Here is an 18,891-nt window from a genome sequence, read left to right as displayed (position 1 = left end):
CCCACTGTAAAGGAAGCATGGACGTAGAGTGGGAAGCCATCTAGCTGTGCCAGTGTGATGCATCTGAGGGACGCAATGGAATAGAATAGAATAGAACAATAGACTAGAATGGAGTCTTGTGGATTGAGTGTGGATGACTGGGACAGGAAACTCATAGAGGATGAGGGGTAATGCCTGTGCTTGAGGCTTGGCCAGTTAGACAGCCAACCCTTGCTTTAAAAAAAAAAGTTATCTTTAATTATGCAACGCAGCTTCGGTTCCACACGTCAGTCTATGAGTACAATGCATCTTGATCACTCCCATCATCTCTTCCTCATCTCTTCCAACCCAATCCACTCTCTCCCTATACCTGTTTCCACTTCCATATAATGGTGCACATGAAGTATTATAATGGCATCTGCCCTCTCTTCCTCTCTCCACTTCTCTCCCCCGTCCCCTTGACCTCATTCTGCCCAAACACAGGTTCCGTGTCCTGTTATTTGCTTTGTTAGACAGTTAATTGTTTGGAGGCATGACACCACTGGAATCCTCTCCTACACGTGGCATGCTTGAGTTAATACACTGGTGTGCACATGCAGGTGACCCTTTATGCTTACACACATATTAACAATTCAGATCTAATTCTCACATCCTCCTCTTGTCTCTACACCTGACTTACTTCATTTAACATAATATTTTCCAGGTCCATCTGTTTCCCTGCAAATATCATATCATTCTTCCTGATGGATGAGTTAAATTCCACTTTACACACACACACACACACACACACCACATTAATGGATGTATTCATCCATTATGTGGCATCTGGGCTATTTCCATAACTTGGCTGTTTGCAGCAGGGAGCATGTGTGTGTGGGTGTCTTCACTGTATGCTGGCCTGTAACACGAGAAGCAGTCTGAGGGCCATGGGGCGGTGCTGTGTTTAGTTTGTGAGGAATCTCCAGAAGCCTGTGATGGGCATGACAGCAGGAGTGAGCATGCCTCGTCATCGTCTGTGGTGTGGACCTCAGGACCTCCCTTCCTGAGAGTTATGCTAGGCGAGGTGGCTCACACCCGTCATCCTAGATACACAAGAGGCTGAGATCTGAGGATCCTGGTTCAAAGCCAGCCTGGGCACTAACGACCATGAGACTCTGATCTCCAGTTAACCACTAGAAAACAGGAAGTGGCATTGTGGCTCCAAGGGTAGGGTGGTGGCCTGAAGAGCTCAGGGTTCAAGGCCCATGACTGACAAAAATAAAACCCAGAAGAAGGGAGTGCACACTGGAGCTGAAACACTTAGCCAATGGGAGCAGGGAAGGAGATGCACAGCGAGAGGACTAGAGCTTTCACAGGGGGCTGCTCAGCTCCTGCACGATGAGCCTCTTCCCTTGGCACTGGAGATACAGCTGGTTAGAGGCCTCGAGGAGAAGAATGTTAATGGAGTGTTGAATGCAGAGAATGCAAACCCAGTGAGTTCTCATTGGGAAGTGGGGGAAGAAAGCATGGCAGAGCATCTTCCACACTGGCTAAGAGGATTACCTTTATACTTGGGAACTGAAGCACATAGAGCAGAGGACTTACATTATTTACACAAAGGGGCTTCCACTTGACGCGTCAGTTCATGAGTGCCCCTCATCCCAATCCACACCACCCCTGCACCAGGCTCCCTGCACCACCCCTACACTGGGCTCCCCACCCTCCCCACACCACCCCTGGTCTGGGGTCCCCACCCTCCCTGCACCACTCCTGCACCACCCCTGCACCTTGCTCCCCACCATCCCTGCCACCAGGCCCAGGTGCACAAGTGCGTGCACTGAATCTTGAGACTGCACTCTTCCCCTTTCTCCCTCCATTCATCTGCCCCTCCTCCTCAATCCCCAACCCTTCTAACAAAGCATGCCTTGCACCTGGGGTATATTTTGTTAAACTTAGGAGAACAGATATCTACAGAACATATTCTGGCCTCACCTTTTCAATGCTGGGCCCCTCAGAAGCTGAAAGGCCTGGCTGCAGCTTCAGCTGAGTCTATTTAAACACACAGCCATTGTTTATAACAACTTCAGACCTACAAGTCCAGTCCTTACACATGGAAGACATCCGAGTGAGTGTGCGATTCACTCGTGCTTTTCACAAATTTCAGGGCTTGAGAGACTCTCCAGACATTGCATGCCCACCGAGGCTGGGGTCCCAGCTCGTCCTCTGCACCAGTTTCCTTGCTTTTCTTGGATAAACTCGATTTCACAGCGGGAAAAGCTCCTCTAGTAGGGGACATGTATGCTGCTGCTCACAGAGCATCTCATGCTAGAATGGCTTTGAAGCTGTTTTACTCAGCATGGATCTCCTTTGGAATAACTATCTCATGGATGCATCATCCTCTTCAACACACCGTTGGTGTGTCACAGTTCATCTGGAACTAGGCTGCCAAAGCATCTCAGCCCTGACACAGACAGAGGGGCGGCACAGAGCCAGGGCAGAGGCTGCTTGGGGCCCAGCTTCCAGTCCCAGGCTTGGCAGAGGAGGACACGCCTTCTGCAGGTGTCCCACAAAGCAGAGAGTTCACACGCAAAAGCACGCCGTCCACCATGAGCTGACTGGAGGATCAGTGATGGAGACCCAAAGACAGTGAACACATCTTATCTCCATCTTCCCCACACTTGACTTTTGAAGTGTCAATTGTTCCATTTCCCAGCCACATGCACACACACGCACACACACACACACACACACACACACACACACACACACACACAGAGAGAGAGAGAGAGAGAGAGATTGTAGGTTTTGAGATATGAACCAGAGGAAAAATAAATACGTATTTTACCTATTCTCCAACTGAGTATTACTTGCTCCTAATAATTATTAAATCTCCCTGCTTCATCATCGTTTCATCTACCAAGATGAAGCCTTTTGACAATCTAGGTTAGGAATTTGTTTTGTTGCCTTCACATTTGGATGCCTTTGTACACATTTCCCGACATCCTTCAGCAAGGACCCAGGCCTCTGACTCGTGCCAGAAGCCCCCTGCCACAGTGAGGATCCTGTCACAGTTATTTATAACTAGATCCTGAAACTTTGGCCAATTGTCAGCCATGGAGGAAGACTGTGAGACATTTTGCTGGGGTGTAGAATATTCGTTTGCTTAGCTGAGGTAGAATAGTACCCCAGCTCCTAAGGAGAACAATCAGAGAGATTTCCCTCTGGTGGAAGATAATCAAATTCCAAGAAAGGTGGGAGTCCCACTTGACACTGATGGTTAGGTGGAAAGCCAGGCGGTACTGGAAGGAAAGAAGTCGTGTGCCACCCTCTTTGGTCTTATCTTGTAGGAGGCGGTTGCTGAGAACCTTAAGTCTGAGGCCAGCCAAGGCTACAGAGAGAATTTCAGCCTAGCCTGGATGCCTGAACAAGGCCTCTGCTAAAATACACAATTTGGATATGTGTTAGTGGAACATCTGCCCGCCAGTAGCTGGTGAGGGGGGAGGGGAAGCTGAATCCAAGAGTGGTTTTGCTCCTGTAGAATTCAAATTTCTTTCTGGATTGAAATTCTTGTGTAAATTTTCCAGGGAATCATTTCCCCTAACTGAACATTGGATAATAAATCCAAGAGAAAAATATTGTGTATTGTATTATCATACCTTCAAATTCAAGGAAAGTTCTAGGTGAAAATGAAGTAATGAAATATTTTTAAATCATGAAAAATTTCTTATGCGAAAGAAATGTGTACAAAGATTATCTTTATTAACAATTACAATTTCCATTTTATATGCATGACTAAATATAACTTTATTAATTTCCTCTTTTTCTTTAAAATAAAAAAAAAACAGAGAAGAAAATCCCGGTATTCAGACCTTGACTTTGAGGTAAGTGTCTATGAATGATTTTTATCATTTCAGCCATTTGATTCAAAGTTATTTGTATGAGTATCTGATTAGAATTTTAGTGCCTAAAGAGAACATAAAAATGAAAGATAGAAGTTCAAAGCATAGGGGTGGGTGTGTGGTCTAGTGGTAGAGTGCATACCTAGCATGCACAAAGCCCTTTGTTCGATTCCTTGGTACCACATAGAAAAAAACCATAGAAAAGTGCTGTGGCTCAAGTGGTAGAATGCTAACCTTGAGCAAAAGAACCTCAAGCACAGTGCCCACACCCTGAATTCAAGCCCCAGGACTGGCAAAAAAAATTTAATTTATAAAAAGAGATTCACAGAACAAAATCAATACATATCTGCTTAAACATATCATTATACACAGCTATGTGAATATGCTATAACATTTAGTTCAATTCTTCAAGCTTTTGAAGTCACTTTTGTAGAGATAATGATAGAAAAAAATTAAAGTTCTGATTACTCTAAAGTGACTACTAAACTGCTTTTGTCTGGACAAGTAAAGGATTAGAAATGCCCTGCCAAGCAGCATTTATGGCAGAGTTTGGACTTGGTCCATCTCATTTGCAGGAAGGCAGAATCTGGGTCTCATCCCCTCCACACTCAGGGTGGCGCTGTCAGCCTACTGTCCTGTGAGGGTTCAAGCCTGTAGATGGCCTCTCCATCCTTACCCCCATGAAGATTCTCTGTGGCTTCAAGGTTGTTTTTGTTGTTTTGTTTTTCCTAGCAACCTCCTGTTGTTTTTGGTAAATGTGTTTTCAAGATAAAGAATTTCACTCCCCAGTTTACATTGGATTCATATTCATGACAGAGTATTGAAGCCGAGATCTAATAACATCTTCCCATTCCAGCAGCTTGTGCTAAGCATAAAATTAATGATGTTTAAGCATCACATAAAGTGCACTCATGTCTTGATAATTGGATATGATTCATAGCCTGCTGACATAATTGGATATGCTATATTATGGATTTCTCCGGCATATTATACATAGAACTCAGTAACCCTCATTGACATCTGAAAAATACAGACATCCCCTGAGGGTGAGAGCCTATGCCACTGACTTCGTGTGGGATGCACATGATATCCAAAGGAGAGCTTCTAGGTTTAGGTCAATGCTGGCTCTACACTGAGGGAATCCAAGGAAAAGGATTCTTTTCAGTAATCATTGAAACTTTGAGATTTGAATTATAAGGAGTCTGGCTTTGAGGGATAAACACCAGGTCACAGGCCTCTCTGTTGTAGCAACCTATCAAGAAATGTATTCATTATATATTTCATTGTGTCCTAAGATTTTAGTAGCCAAGTACCAAAGTTATACATTCTCATAAAATGCAGCGATTTTCACATATCCAGCCCTCTAGAGAGCAGATGCTATTTTTTCCTATTTATTCATTTCTATTATGTTAGCTGACAGCAGCGTAGGTTTAGTGGCTAATTTCTGTACATGTCTACAGTGTGGTACAATCAGACTTCCCCCCATCACATGTTCGGTCCTCTTCTCCCCGAATCAATTCCTTAAATAGCCAAAAGTAAAGGAGTAAACTGTGCGTGGGAGTGCATGGGTGCATGCACATGTGTGTGTGCGTGAGCATGCACAGATCATATAGCCCTTTACCTGGGGCTACCAAAAGTATTTGGTGAGTGGTGGGCTGCTAGTTACTACAGAGGCAAAAGGAAGCCGAAATTGACCCACTGGGCATCAGAGACAAAGCAGAGTAAAAGCCTAGATCTATAATGAAGGCTGAGAACAAACCACAGTGGAATCACAGCATGGGAGTTGTGCAGTGCGTGGGGACATTAGAGAAGGACCTGTTCCTTCTCCTCCTCCCGCTCCTGTTCCTTCTCTTGTTCCTGCTCCTTCCTCTTCTGTTCCTTCCCCTACTCCTTCTCCTTCTCCTACTCCTGCTCCTGCTCCTTCCCCTCCCCTTCTCCTTTTCCTGCTCCTTCCCCTTCTCTTGCTCCTCCTTCTCCTGCTCCTTCCCCTTCTTCCCCTCCTGCTCCTCCTCCTCCTTCTCTTTCTTCTCCTGCTCCCTTTCCTTCTCCTCCTGTTACTTCTCCTCCTCCTCCTCCTCCTTCTCCTGCTCCTTCTCTTCCTCCCACTGCTCCTGCTCCTGCTCCTCTTCCTGCTCCTGCTCCTCCTCCTGCTCCTGCTCCCTCTCCTGCTCCTTCTTCTCCAGTACCTTCATTTTCCACAGCAACCTCCAGCACCTTCCTGCAGCCAACACTCTGAAGCATGATTCCTGCAACACTAACACCTTCATAGACATACCTGTAACAGCAAAGGGAAGTTTAAACCAAGAACCTCATCATGTCCTCTAGCTCTTAATCACAAGTCCCCCGGGGTCAGGGGGCTGGAGGGCAGCAGTGAGACATAGCCTTTTCTTTACCAACTCCTCAGAGTCTTCATCCTGTTTGGAATTGCCAGGATCTACAGATTCTGAGACAGCAGCCAGGAGCAATAGTGCCTCGATGACACCTGGCAACAATTACTACTATGCTGGGTGCAGTGTGTGTTCCCTGAGGACTAGTCGGGGTGCAGGGTGTATTCCCTGAGGACTAGTCAGGGTGCAGGGTGTGTTCCCTGAGGACTAGTCAGGGTGCAGGGTGTGTTCCCTGAGGACTAGTTGGGGTGCAGGTGCAGGGTGTGTTCCCTGAGGACTAGCCGGGGTGCAGGGTGTGTTCCCTGAGGACTAGTTGGGGTGCAGGTGAAGGGTGTGTTCCCTGAGGACTAGTCGGGGTGCAGGGTGTGTTCCCTGAGGACTATTCAAGATGCAGGTGCAGGGTGTGTTCCCTGAGGACTAGCCGGGGTGCAGTGTGTTGTTTCTGAGGACTAGTCTGGGTGAGGTGTGTGTTCCCTGAAGACTAGTTGAGGTTCGGAGGATGCTATCTGCCCTGAGTTCTAGTCAGCGTGCTGCATGCATGTGTGTGGTCCTTGTCTGCTCTCTATACTGCCCTAGATGCACTGAACTTGTGCTGAGATTGCCCCCCCCACCCCATCACTGTCCCTGTGAGCTTTACATCCACTCTGCCGCTGATTGTGTCTCATGGAAATTTGCGTTTTCTCTTCTTGCTTTAGGGCCCCCTAAATCAGGTCATTTCACCTGTGTCCACACAGTTTTCATGGATGGCTCACACTACCCTAGAGAGCCTGTCTCATAGGCTGCACGGGTCTCTTTTCAGCCCTGGTTCACAAACAGCAGCAGGTACAGCAGTCACAATGGCTCACACCTGTCATCCAGGCTCACAAAGGCTCAGGTCTGCGAGATGCTTTTCTCCAGTTAACTAGCAAAAAGCCAGAAGTGATGGATGGCTCAAGTGGTAGAGCACACACATTGAGCGAAAAAGCCAAATGACAAAGGAGGCCCTGAGTTCAAACCCAGTCCCTGTCAATACTCAAATAAATAGGTGATAAGTAAGTGAAACATTCTAGTTAATCTGTTGAACCTACACATTGTGTGTCTGCCACGTGTGGGCAGAGCAGAGAGTCTGTGGAGAATGGGAGTGGGCTGTGGGGCTCCCATAGGGAGCTTTCTTCAGTGGGAGAACTCAGGTGAGGGGATTGCTTCCATGTCTCAGCATGTGTTCAAAGTATTTAGCAAGCAGGCATTAAGTACCTGCTAAGTGTCCGAGAACGTTCCAGGTGTCCAGGATGCCCAGACAAGCCACTTGTTGCCCATGGGGCATTCACAGACTGGACAGGAAGGCTTGTTCTGGAAAGATCCTTGCATGCCTCGTGGAAGTGGCATAGCCCGTCTCCTCACGCGCTGGTGTGCCCCCTGCCTGCCCTCCCCCATCCTGTCCTGGCAGTCTCTCCCTCTGTCCAGGGTGGTTACAGACGTTGAGCTGTCTGAGGCAGCACCACATGCTCAACCCAGGCCCAGCTACTCATGCGCAGAGCGTGAGCCTGGATTCAGGCCTCACCGAGCTGGGGAGGAAGGCCACTCAGCCCATCTCCCAGTCAGTAGAGCAGAGGCGATGGCGCAGCCTCCCCACGCTGTGGGGATAAGAAATAAAATAACACCCGCTGTTCCATAACACCGCTGTCCATGATGCCTGACTTTCACCCTTCTGAGCACCTTCCAAAGAGCCCAACAGGGCAGGGACAGCCACAGAAACCACAGGACCAAAGACAACAGGTGCCAGACTGCAGATTCACAATCTGAAATGGGTAGATGTGACATTTCCACACAAGTGTGCCACACCTGGGCTGCCCCAAGTATCTGAAGGTTCTAGAACAGTGGTCAGGATACAGCAAGCACACAAGCCGGTACGCATGGTGGGGGGAGGCTGTGTGCACCTCCTTCCTCTCAGACATCTGACAGCCAGGAAGGCCTCATGGCTGCTGGACTTTGCCCAAGCCACAACACCTGAGCCACTCCAGCTACCAAAGCCTGTGTTGAAGAAAAGTCCAGCCCCACGGCTGCCAAAGGAAGATGAGAGTGCAGCAAAGCCAGCAACCTTCCCATGCCCACCTAGCTCATGGCACCATTCCACACACCTGTCACTCACGAGCACCATTCCCACGCCCTTCCCCTCCCTCACCAGTGCCCTTCCCACACCCTTCCCCACAAGCACCATTCACACCCCCAGTTTCTCCCCTCAGGGTGGGGTCCATACACAGCTTCATACACACGAATGACATCAGCCATGCAGGAACCACACACCAATGGGACATAACTGATGATGGCTTCATCTGGTTGAGGCACTCGATGGAAATTCACATGTGTGACAGTGGCAAACAAGGGAGAACCTCACTGAAAGATGGTGAAACAAGGCCTCTCCCAGCCAAGGAGTGGTCAGATCTGCAGAGGAGGGACACGTGCTTCAGCACAGCCAGGACCCTTGTGCAAGATGAGGGGTATGTGCGGACACCTGGAGACAACCAAACTACTCCTCAGCCTTCCGTGCCCAGCCAGGGCATCACCTCCCCAGGGTTGGAAGAGAAGTTCCTTGTAGAGAGAGATGCAGACATGCCATTGAAAACTGAACCCAAAGCCCTCTGGACTTGAGAAAAGGAGGGAAGAGGAAAGATCAGGGGAACAATTCACAGAACAATTTTCAGAATAGACATGAATGAGGAAAAGGTAGGATCGCCTCACTGGCATTCCTCTGCTTAAAGTTCCACTGTTAGCTCTGTTTCCATGTGCTCTTTATCCCTTGACTGGATGCTGATGTCCTCATGAGGCTGGAGGCCAGAGCCTGGAGGCCGGGGCCAGGCCTGTGGGTTTGTCCCTGTGCCCTAAGTGCCCAGCACACAGAGGAACTATTTGCAAGGAGACACCATCCCTGCTGGCCTCAGAGGAAACAGTTCTGGGCCGAAGACCACAGTGCCACCTACTCCACCCTGAGAGGACGAGCAGGGTCCCAAATGCAGTTCCACCAGTTCTGTTCAGTGCCACTCAGGAAACCCAGAGTGGGCATCTCAGGTCATGCTCCGAGTGTGCTTCACCTCCCCATGGGAAAAAGGGTCCGGACCACTTTACCAGGCATCTGGCACCAACACCCCCATAAGTCTGTTTGCAAACATCTCCTCCTCAAGAAACTCCATCAGCCAGCTCCAGGAAGGCTCTCATTGCTCTCTGTAAATCTTGCACCTCTGTCTCCTGTCCTCTGGCCTCCTGCTCCTCTGTCTCCTGTCCTCTGTCCTCCTGCTCCTCTGTCTCCTATCCTCTGGCCTCCTGCTCCTCTGACTCCTGTCCTCTGGCCTCCTGCTACTCTGTCTCCTGTCCTCTGTCCTCCTGCTCCTCTGTCTCCTATCCTCTGGCCTCCTGCTCCTCTGTCTCCTGTCCTCTGGCCTCCTGCTCCTCTGTCTCCTGTCCTCTGTCCTCCTGCTCCTCTGTCTCCTATCCTCTGGCCTCCTGCTCCTCTGTCTCCTATCCTCTGGCCTCCTGCTCCTCTGTCTCCTGTCCTCTGTCCTCCTGCTCCTCTGTCTCCTATCCTCTGGCCTCCTGCTCCTCTGTCTCCTGTCCTCTGGCCTCCTGCACATCTGTCTCCTGTCTCCTGCACATCTGTTTCCTGCCCTCTGGCCCCCTGCACCCCATCTCCTGTTGTCACCCATCGTGCTCCTCTATCTCATTTCCTCACATTTGGATCATTAACTTCATCAGAGGACAAGGACAGAAGTTCATTATTGCAAAGAGCTTACAATATAGTCTGGAGAAACATAGATATCTGTGCATCAAACTAGATAATTAAAGTGTGTGAGAAAACAATATTTTTTAAATGTGCTAAACAGTCCATATACCTTCCTCTTTTTCTTCCTTTGCAACTTTTTCCCTCAAGGAAATAAACTCTGTCAGGATCTTTCTAGGGAAAAAAAAGGAAATATTATGAATCTTCTCCTGTAAATGTGATTTTTTTTCCAAAACAAATCCTTAACTTTTGAAAATATTTCTTGATGGAAAGAATGGAGCTAGGCCTTAGTGGCTCTCACCTATAGGCTTAGTTACACAGTAGTTGAAACAGGAGGGTCAAGCTTTGAAGCAGCCCTGGCAGGAAAGCCTGTGAGACTCTTCGCTCCCAGTTAATACATAAAGCCAGAAGTGGAGGTGAGAGCTTGGGGCCTTATTTTCAAGCCCCCAATATTAAAAATACGGCTGATGTTTCAGTAGAAGATGCCAGTACAAGCCCAGCGAGCTCCTTGTGAGCTCATACCGACATCTTAAAATCTGCCCAAACGTGAAACCACAGTCTTGGATCATCATCAAAATATGGATTTCTAACTTTAAAAAAAATCAAACCTGATAATGATATTTCCTCCCTTTGACGTAACAATTTTTTTGCCAGTCCTGGACTTGAGCTCAGGGCCTGACCACTGTCCTTAGACTTTCTCAAGGCCAGATCTCTACCACTTGAGCCTCAGTACCACTTCTGGCTTTTTTCTAAGAATATGGTACCAAGGAATCGAACCCAGGTCTTTGTACATGCTAGGCAAGCACTCTTCCACTAGGCCACACTCCAACATAACAAATTTTATGTTATGATCTCATAAATGTTCTGAAGTAGAAAAAAAAGGTTTCTGATTTAGCTCAAGGTCGTCTTTCCTCATGACTTGAGTTATTGGGAGGGAAAGAGCGTGAGTAGAGATGAAGACTAATCACGTATGCCTGTGTGAGTGGAGAAGCTCGGCAACCACACATTATCTTCTGAACATTTCTTGTGCCATCTCCCAAGAACCCTATGAGCCGTGCCAGCGGCTCACACCTGTAATCTAGGAAGTCTGAGATCTGCAGGATCATGGTTCCACACCCCGCAGGTAGTAGAGTCCTTAGACATCCCCTGCAGTACACCAACATGAGACCAGGCTGCAGCACCAGCCAAGCAAGTACCAGGCTCTGAACTCAGAAATACACATCATATTTTCCTTCTATATGAATCATAGTTCACGCGAGAAGTGCAAGGCTTTCAGGTCTCCACATGTTTCACACTCTGGTGCTTTGAGTCAGACTCAACTGCAGTTCCTGTGGTTTTGCCCCCACCTTAGTGCCCCTAATGAAGATTTAATGTTTTCAGGCAAACATCAATCGGGTGTGTTAGCTACAACCTGAAATCTCAGCTACTCAGAGGCTGAGATCTGAGGATCTCTGTTCTAAGCCAGCCTAGGCACTACAGTCGTTAGACTCTTATCTCCAATTAACCACTGGAAAAGCAGAAGTGGAGATGTGGCTCAAGGGATAGAGCAATAGCCTTGATCTTCAGGGACAGCGCCTAGGCCCAGAGTTCAAACCCCACAACTGAAAAAAAAGGGGGACAAGGCAAGCATCAAGGACTGGGGTGCTTTAAAAATCCAAAATTTTAACATTTGAAGAAATTATAACCATATTTGTAAAGCAGATTTAACTTTTGAGTGATAGAAATCTTATACTAGAAGAATGCTATATTTTTAATATACCTACAAGAAAAACTTGGTATTTTCGGTAATCTTCCACAAGCAACATCAAGCTATCTGCTTTTACACAGATGGTTCATGCCTGTAATCCTAGTTACTCAGGAAGCTGAGATCTGAGGATTATGGTTAAAGCCAGCAGGGCAGGAAATTCCATAAGACTCCTTTCCCTAATTAACTATCCAATTGAGCCTTGAATTCCTTAGGCCAGGCAGCAGGAAAGGGTCCTGAGGAACCGATGAAATGAGGGAGAATGCTGGATGGGGTAATTGTTCAAGAAGCAGTGCAACCCCGGCTACTCAGAAGGCTGAGATCTGAGGCTAGAGGCTCAAAGCCAGCCCTGGCAAGAAAGTCCACAGTGCTTATTTACAGTTAACCACCACAATACTGGAAATGAAGCTGTGGCTCAAGTGGTAGACTGCTACCATTGAGCAAAACAAAGTTCAAGGACAACACGTGGGCCCCAAGTTCAAGACCCAGTACAAGTACGAAAAAATAAAAAAGTTAAATTTAAAAAAGGAAAAGAAAGCTGTCTTCCTTTTCCTTTAAGTTTGTTCTAAATAGGAAATAAGGGCTTAGTGCCCATTGATTGCATTTGTGATGCCTTTTGGGACCCTTGCTTTCTGCCAGACTTGATGCCCCTTATTTTGCAAGCAAGCGTATAACAAAACATATTCCTAAATATAGAAATCAAATTTGGAGTGAGAGCCGCACTGTTCTCTCTTGCAGAAGGTCATGCACACGAGGAAAAGGCACATGGAGCTGTTTCAGGAGCTCAATCAGAAATTCCAGACTCTGGACAGATTCCGGGATATACCAAATACAAGCAGCATGGTGAGTTCTCCCAGCCCCGCTCCAGGCCCAGCTTCGCACAAGCCTGTTCCCCACCCTGCTCACACACACACACACAGAAAATAAACCCGTCCTCAAAATATGTCTCAGAAAGGTTAGTGGGAGACAAAATTGGAATCCTTTAAGCAGGTTTCCACATTTTTAAATGTCCCCTAAGTTTAATTAGAATTAGTTACATAGCAAAAGTATGTTGGTTTCCATTGGCCATTTTATCATGAGGAAAAGGTCAGCTAGTTTAAATGTCAAAATAGTTGGCTAATTTTTTTCCATTTTTATTTGAATGTCTGCCACCTTAAAGCCATCAAATGTAATTATGTTCTAGATTTGAAGCGGTTGCCTGAAACCATGGACAGGACTTTTACCTCCAGGAGACTGTGTTTGCAAGGAATGTGTTTGTGTTTGGGTGCTGTTCTTGCCTGTCAATGGGGAGGGTGTGGGCTCTGAGCTGGGGCCACCTCCATCCATCCCCACCTCCTCCCTTGGGCATAGGAGTCTATCAAACACAGCCACAGTGTGCGATCACAGTGCAGCCAGTCATAGCTTAGCCAGCAACAACTCCTCTTTCTTCGTAAGAGTGCTGGAGTGGAATCTGGAGAGCCACAATGAAGATGAAAACACTGCTCCAAAGGATCGGATCCTGTGATTACAGGACTCTGGTGTCTTTTTCTAACTAGAAAAGGGTAATAAGATGGACTCCTCAGTCCTGTGATGAGTTCAGAAGCCAGCCTCACTTGCTGACAGCCACGCAGGCTCGTCACATGAGAGGCAGACCCTCCTACCTTTGCCCACAAGTGATAGGCCACCAGAGCCAGGCTCACCCATGCTGGGGGGTACTTCTGGGCTGTAGAGCAGATGGATAATAGGTAGACAGACATAGAGATGAGATAGATGATAGACATAGATAGATAGATCATAGAGACAGTAGATATAGATAGGTGGCAGAGATAGAGCTAGATGAGAGTAGAAATCAATTGATGATGACAAATAGAGAGACACTAAGATAAAGATATGTATAATGGATGTGTGTGTGTGTGTGTGTGTGTGTGTGTGTGTGTGTGTGTGTGTGTGTGTGTGTTTCTCCAAGCGCATGCTATTGCCTTGTGCCTAAATCCAGTTATTCTCCCACAGGTGTTTGGTGGTCTTAGCCTCCTGATTAGTGCAGTTAGTGAAAAGCTAAGGAGCACGAATGGATAGACCTCAGTCTGTGCTGAACTCTTAGTTGCTTATACATATCCAGGGTGTCTCTCAGGGTACTTTCCTCCTCAGCAAAGGAGACACAAGGAGGCTTCACTGACCCCCAACCCAGCACTCTGTCTCCGGGAGGCACTCACGCTCTCAGTGGTTCTCTTACATCTCTTACTATGAAGCCATCAAATTTTAGCCATCAGATGAATGAGAACTACAGAGGTTAGGCTAAACACACTGAAATAAATAGAAGAAACTTCATTTGTTGGAAGGAAAAAGAAGAATGTGTTTACCAATCTGAAAGCCTTACGCGCCAGACAGGGCTGGCTGTGTGCATGCCTCTGCTCACCCCTCACACGGTCTGCATGTGGAATCATTCACAGCACAAATATCTCTATCTCCATTCCCTGACAACCAAAATAGTCTGCTAATTACCCCACATCGCTGCAGCAGCCTGCCTTTTCTGGAAAAGATTTATAAATATTTACCATTTGGAAAGTTAGGAGTGGCAAGAACAGTATTGTCTGCCTCCCTGCTCAATTATTATCTTAAATCAAAAGGAGTTCTCTATTCAGTTGTGATTAATACTGAATATATGAATGAGTTCATTATGCTAATTCAGACACACAATTTGTGGTGGCACATTTCTAATGAAAAAATTTCATAATTAGGTTTCCTAATTAGGTGGAGTAAGATGTTTCTGAAGAATCTGAAAATGGTTTTCTTGTGGAGGGGAAGGGCCGCTCCTCAGCGCGAGGGCCTGTCACTACAAAGGATGAAGATGGTGGGGAGTACCGGAAATTAGGAATGAAAAGGGAAGCCAAAATAACATTTAGTCCATGTCTCCTGTTTAGGCAGGAAAACCTTTCAGGCAGGAGACAAAACCAAAAAAGGCATGGCTAAGAGAGGGATCTAGGGAATAAACTTCAGCCCTGAGGGCCCCACGGCGGATCCTTTCTGTAGGCCGCTGGCTCATATTCCAATTCTTTAAAAGCAGACACATGGGTGGCTCTTCTTTCCTTTCTTTTTTTCTTTCTTTTCCTTTTTTTTTCTTCTCTCTCTTAAAAAACAAAACCAAAAAAACTTTTGGAGACTGAGTCTCAATATACAGGCATGGATAGCTTTGAGCTAACCATGTCCCCAAACTGGCCTCAGAGTGAGGGGGGCATCCTGCACACCCCGGGACCCAGGAAGTGTGGGGCCAGGCTCGGCAGGCCTCTGGTGACTGCATTCATTCCATTCATCTCACTCTGTACCTACCTCCTAAGACCAGGTTCACATCTGTAGAAGCTCAGGTGTGTTGGTTTCTTGTATCATTTATAAATACCACACTCTGTCTAACCATTTCTCCTCCATTCTGTACTTGCCCTCAGAGCACAGCTGTAGAAACTTAGAAACAAGTGCTGATTCTGGCCAAGTCCTCCTACCAGACTCCAGCTCCCCAGAAGGCTGCTGGGCCTCCGCTGCTTGGCCTACCAAACCCCCATAGGCTCTTCTAGTGCCTGATGCACTAGTGCTCCTGCACCACGGCTCCTGTATTTCCTGTGTGTTCTAGTGCACACATTGTCACAGGCATGCAGACTGCCCTCCTCATACCCACTGCACAGGAAGAGGAGTGGCTTGTGGGTATTACCCACCAACTGACCCCCCAGCTCCAGCCTCACCATCTACAGGGCCTGTCCTTTGGGTCAGCAGCTCTTTACAGCTAGAAATCTCTGCTATAAGGGGCAACCTCACAGCATGGGAGCTATACTTGTCCTGGGAGTCCTGGGAATTAGCAAGAAAGCCAACCTGTGTCACACATAGTAGAATTTGCCTGTAATCCTAGCTACATGGGAGGGAGAAACAGGAGGATCACAGTCCCAGGCTGCTCCAGGCATAAGTGGGAGACCCTGTCTGAAAAACAGACTGAGGACTGGAGTCATGGCTCAAATGGCTGAGGACTTGCCTCATAAGCAAAGATAATGGGTCCAAATCCCAGTACCACAAAATGAAAAGAAAGCCATCCTAATAAATTAGGTTACTACCCACTTAATAGAAGGTTCTCCAAAGTTAAATAGAAGCTGGGCACTAGTGCTCATGCCTATAATTCCAGCCACCCAGAAGGCTGAGATCTAAGAATGACAGTTCAAAGCCAGCCAGGACAGAAAAGTCTCCATGACAGTTCTTTCTAATAAACCAGCAAAAAGCTAGAAGAGGAGCTGTGGCTCAAGTGATAAAGCACCAGCCTTGAGCACAAAAGGACAGCAACACAAAACATCCATTCGCCTCCATAGCTCAGTTTTCATCCTTGAGCTCTCATAGGGTGTGTGGGGAATGTGACCACTCATTTGTTCAGTGAATGGAAAGTCTGGACCAAGCTGTAACTGCAGGCAGCCACACCTCTGCCCATTTCTCCTCACCTCAGTCACAGCTGCCTCCACACACAGACACTATGTGAAGACTCCCTCCCCTTTCCCCCACAGGAGACGCCAGTGCCCAGCAAGAGCCCGTGGGACACGTTCCAGGCCCCCAGCGAGTACCAGCACTACACCACCATCAACGTCCTGGACACAGAGACCAAGGATGCCCTGGAGCTGCGGCCAGCTGAGTGGGAGAAGTGTCTGAGCCTGCCACTGGACGTGCAGGAGGGGGACTTCCAGACGGAGGTGTAAATGGGCAGAGGGGCCGAGCTGGACACAATGGTGCCACACCACGCTGACCACTGAGGCCTCACACAAGACTGTCATGACAGCCACGTCTGGAGTCTGCGTCGGGCCCTGTGCTCACTCCTGGCCGTCAGAGGCAGGGAGCCCTGGTGTACAGTCCGACCCTGTGTTGTGCGTGCGTGGAATGGATTCGTAAGGTGATGGATCTCTATAGATAAACCTCACGCAACGACTCGTGTTGTAACCGCTTCATGTGGTTTAGTTTTCCAGAAAACTTCACCATGAAGCACAATGTATATATTTATGCAGTTTTTAAAGTTTATAACAGTCTGTTTGGCCATTACTACACTTTTTACTTTATAATATAAAAAAGCAAAGTTTTTGTCATTAAATGAATGTTTGTTGAGCTACATTCTTCATTGCTTTAAATGCAATAAAGTAATAATCTCACTTTTATATGAATAATATATTTCACATCTTTATTATCGCAGTTTTCTCTAGAGAGCTCTGAGTACTTCTCTCTACTGCAGCTGTGTATAAAATATTTAAAAATGTTGTATGGTGTAAATAAACTTTTGTCTACATATCAGCTTTTTTAGTACATTTTATTTTGGATGTGTTCCACAGGACGTTACATATTTATAAGGTAGGGTTTTCTTTTCTCAACATAGGCACCGAAAATGCATTTGTGGTTTTAATGACAGATCTTCATCTTTTACAGTGAGGCCTCACACATATAATTACGGGGGTTCAGGGTCATCTGTGTTCTCCCCCAAAAACCTAGGGGTGAGGAATTGTCAGAAGCTTCAATGTGATGGGGTTCTCTATTTCATGGCAGTAAGAAAACATAGGAAGAGTAAGTCCACACAGAAATAGACGTGGGGAATGCGTTATACAGTTTGGCGTTTGCTCCCATCACAGTTCATCCTGCTCTTGGATTAGAAAGAAGAATTTATTCAGGACTTCAATGTGCCTGTCCACTTCCCAGCAGTCAAACTGTGAGGCCCGGGCAAGCCTCACCAGGCATATACAGACAGACAAACAGACAGACAGACAGACATACAATCTATCTATTTATCTATCTATCTATCTCCATGGAGATCAGCTCTCTCCCAGGAACTTTTTGCTGTAAATTAAGGACATGTGCAGGTTTCCCATTTCCAAATTGTAAAGTCTCACTGGAAATCACACCTCAGGCACCAATGGCTCACACCTGTAATCCTAGCTACTCAGGAGTCTGAGGTCTGATGGTCTGAGTTCAAGCCCAGGCAGAAAGGTCTCTAAGATTCTAATCTCCAATTAAGCAGCATAAAGCTAGAAATGGAACCGTGGCCCAAGTGGTAGCACAAAACCATAAGCAAAAAACTACGCCACAGTGCCCACCCTCTGTTCAAAGCCCAATAGGGTGTGCATGCACACACCCATGCACACATACACGCATGCATGCATGCACACACAGAGTGTTGTTTTTTGTTGTTGACGGTGGTGGTCATGAGGCTGAAACTCGGGGCCTGAACACTATCCCTACACTTTTTACTCAAGGCTAGTGCTCTAATGGAGTCACAGCACCATTTCTGGTTTTCCGATGGTTACTTGGAGATAAGAGTCTCACAGAAGGATGTTCCTGCCTGTTCTGGCTTTGCACCAGGATCTTCAGATCTCAGCCTCCCAAATAGCTAGGATTACAGGTACGAGCCACCAGCACCCAGCTACAAAGTGATTTTTAGCAAAAGAGAATAGCCACGAAGATGAAAGCAGATAGCCAGTCTGTCCTTCCTGTCCTTTGCTTTGACAGGTCAGTGATGGTTTCCGTTTTTCAGACAAAGGCTTGGACTAGAGTTTTCTGGCATCTGTTTACTCTCAGATCCAGAATTATACTGTTAAGATTCATAAAGCATCTTATTTAAAGATGGATTAAAATAAAGAAAAACTATCTCGTGCTTTCCTCTGAAGTGGACTCCAGGTGGTTTATAAAGGTACATTGCTTGTGTGTATTGAGTATATGATCTTTGCTGCATTCACATGTATTCATCTGCTGTACCTGGATGCTGCCTTAGGAGCTGGTCAGTCAGCACAGTACGGCCACTGGACTGGCCAGGGTCTCAGCACCCACGTGGCAGATCTGGGAGGAAAGGGGGTTTTTCGAAGAGGCTGCTGGGACAATCGTTCTGTGACCTGAGACTGAAGGAGGCTCAGCAAGCCAGGCCACCCTCTTGTGCCTAGTGGCTTCTGTGGGAGCCTAGTGGAGCCAAGCTGTGTGGGGCCGAGCTGTGTGGCACCTCCTGTAACCACACACCCTCGAGCAATGGAGGAGGAGAATGACTAGACCAGTGCTCCTCACTTGGTCCGGCCAGAACTCGCAGGAGTCCTTCCTGCCTCCTGAGCACTCGTCGTCAGCAACACTCCTTTGAACTGAACAGCAGAGTATTTATCTGAGGAAAGTTTCCATTGTCAAATG

At 47.1% G+C, this 18,891-nt stretch overlaps 1 protein-coding gene across 2 annotated transcripts in view; it reads left to right on the top strand.

Moving 5' to 3' along the window:
- Adgrb3 (adhesion G protein-coupled receptor B3) overlaps window positions 1–17,032 on the top strand; it is a 466,475-nt gene extending 449,443 nt beyond the window's left edge. For both annotated transcript variants that reach the window (XM_090338496.1, XM_090338497.1), the window contains exons 29-31: window positions 3,804–3,839; window positions 12,478–12,582; window positions 16,251–17,032. In XM_090338496.1, the coding sequence (XP_090194622.1) occupies window positions 3,804–3,839; window positions 12,478–12,582; window positions 16,251–16,439 (330 nt within the window). In that variant the 3' untranslated portion in view covers window positions 16,440–17,032. The remainder of the gene's footprint in view (window positions 1–3,803; window positions 3,840–12,477; window positions 12,583–16,250) is intronic.
- Window positions 17,033–18,891: the final 1,859 nt, after the last annotated feature.

This window comes from Megascapheus bottae, chromosome 8, assembly GCF_031878675.1.
Source record: "Megascapheus bottae isolate mThoBot1 chromosome 8, mThoBot2.hap1, whole genome shotgun sequence".
In the NCBI taxonomy this organism is placed as follows: domain Eukaryota; kingdom Metazoa; phylum Chordata; class Mammalia; order Rodentia; family Geomyidae; genus Megascapheus; species Megascapheus bottae.
This window is presented reverse-complemented; position numbering and strand designations above follow the sequence as displayed.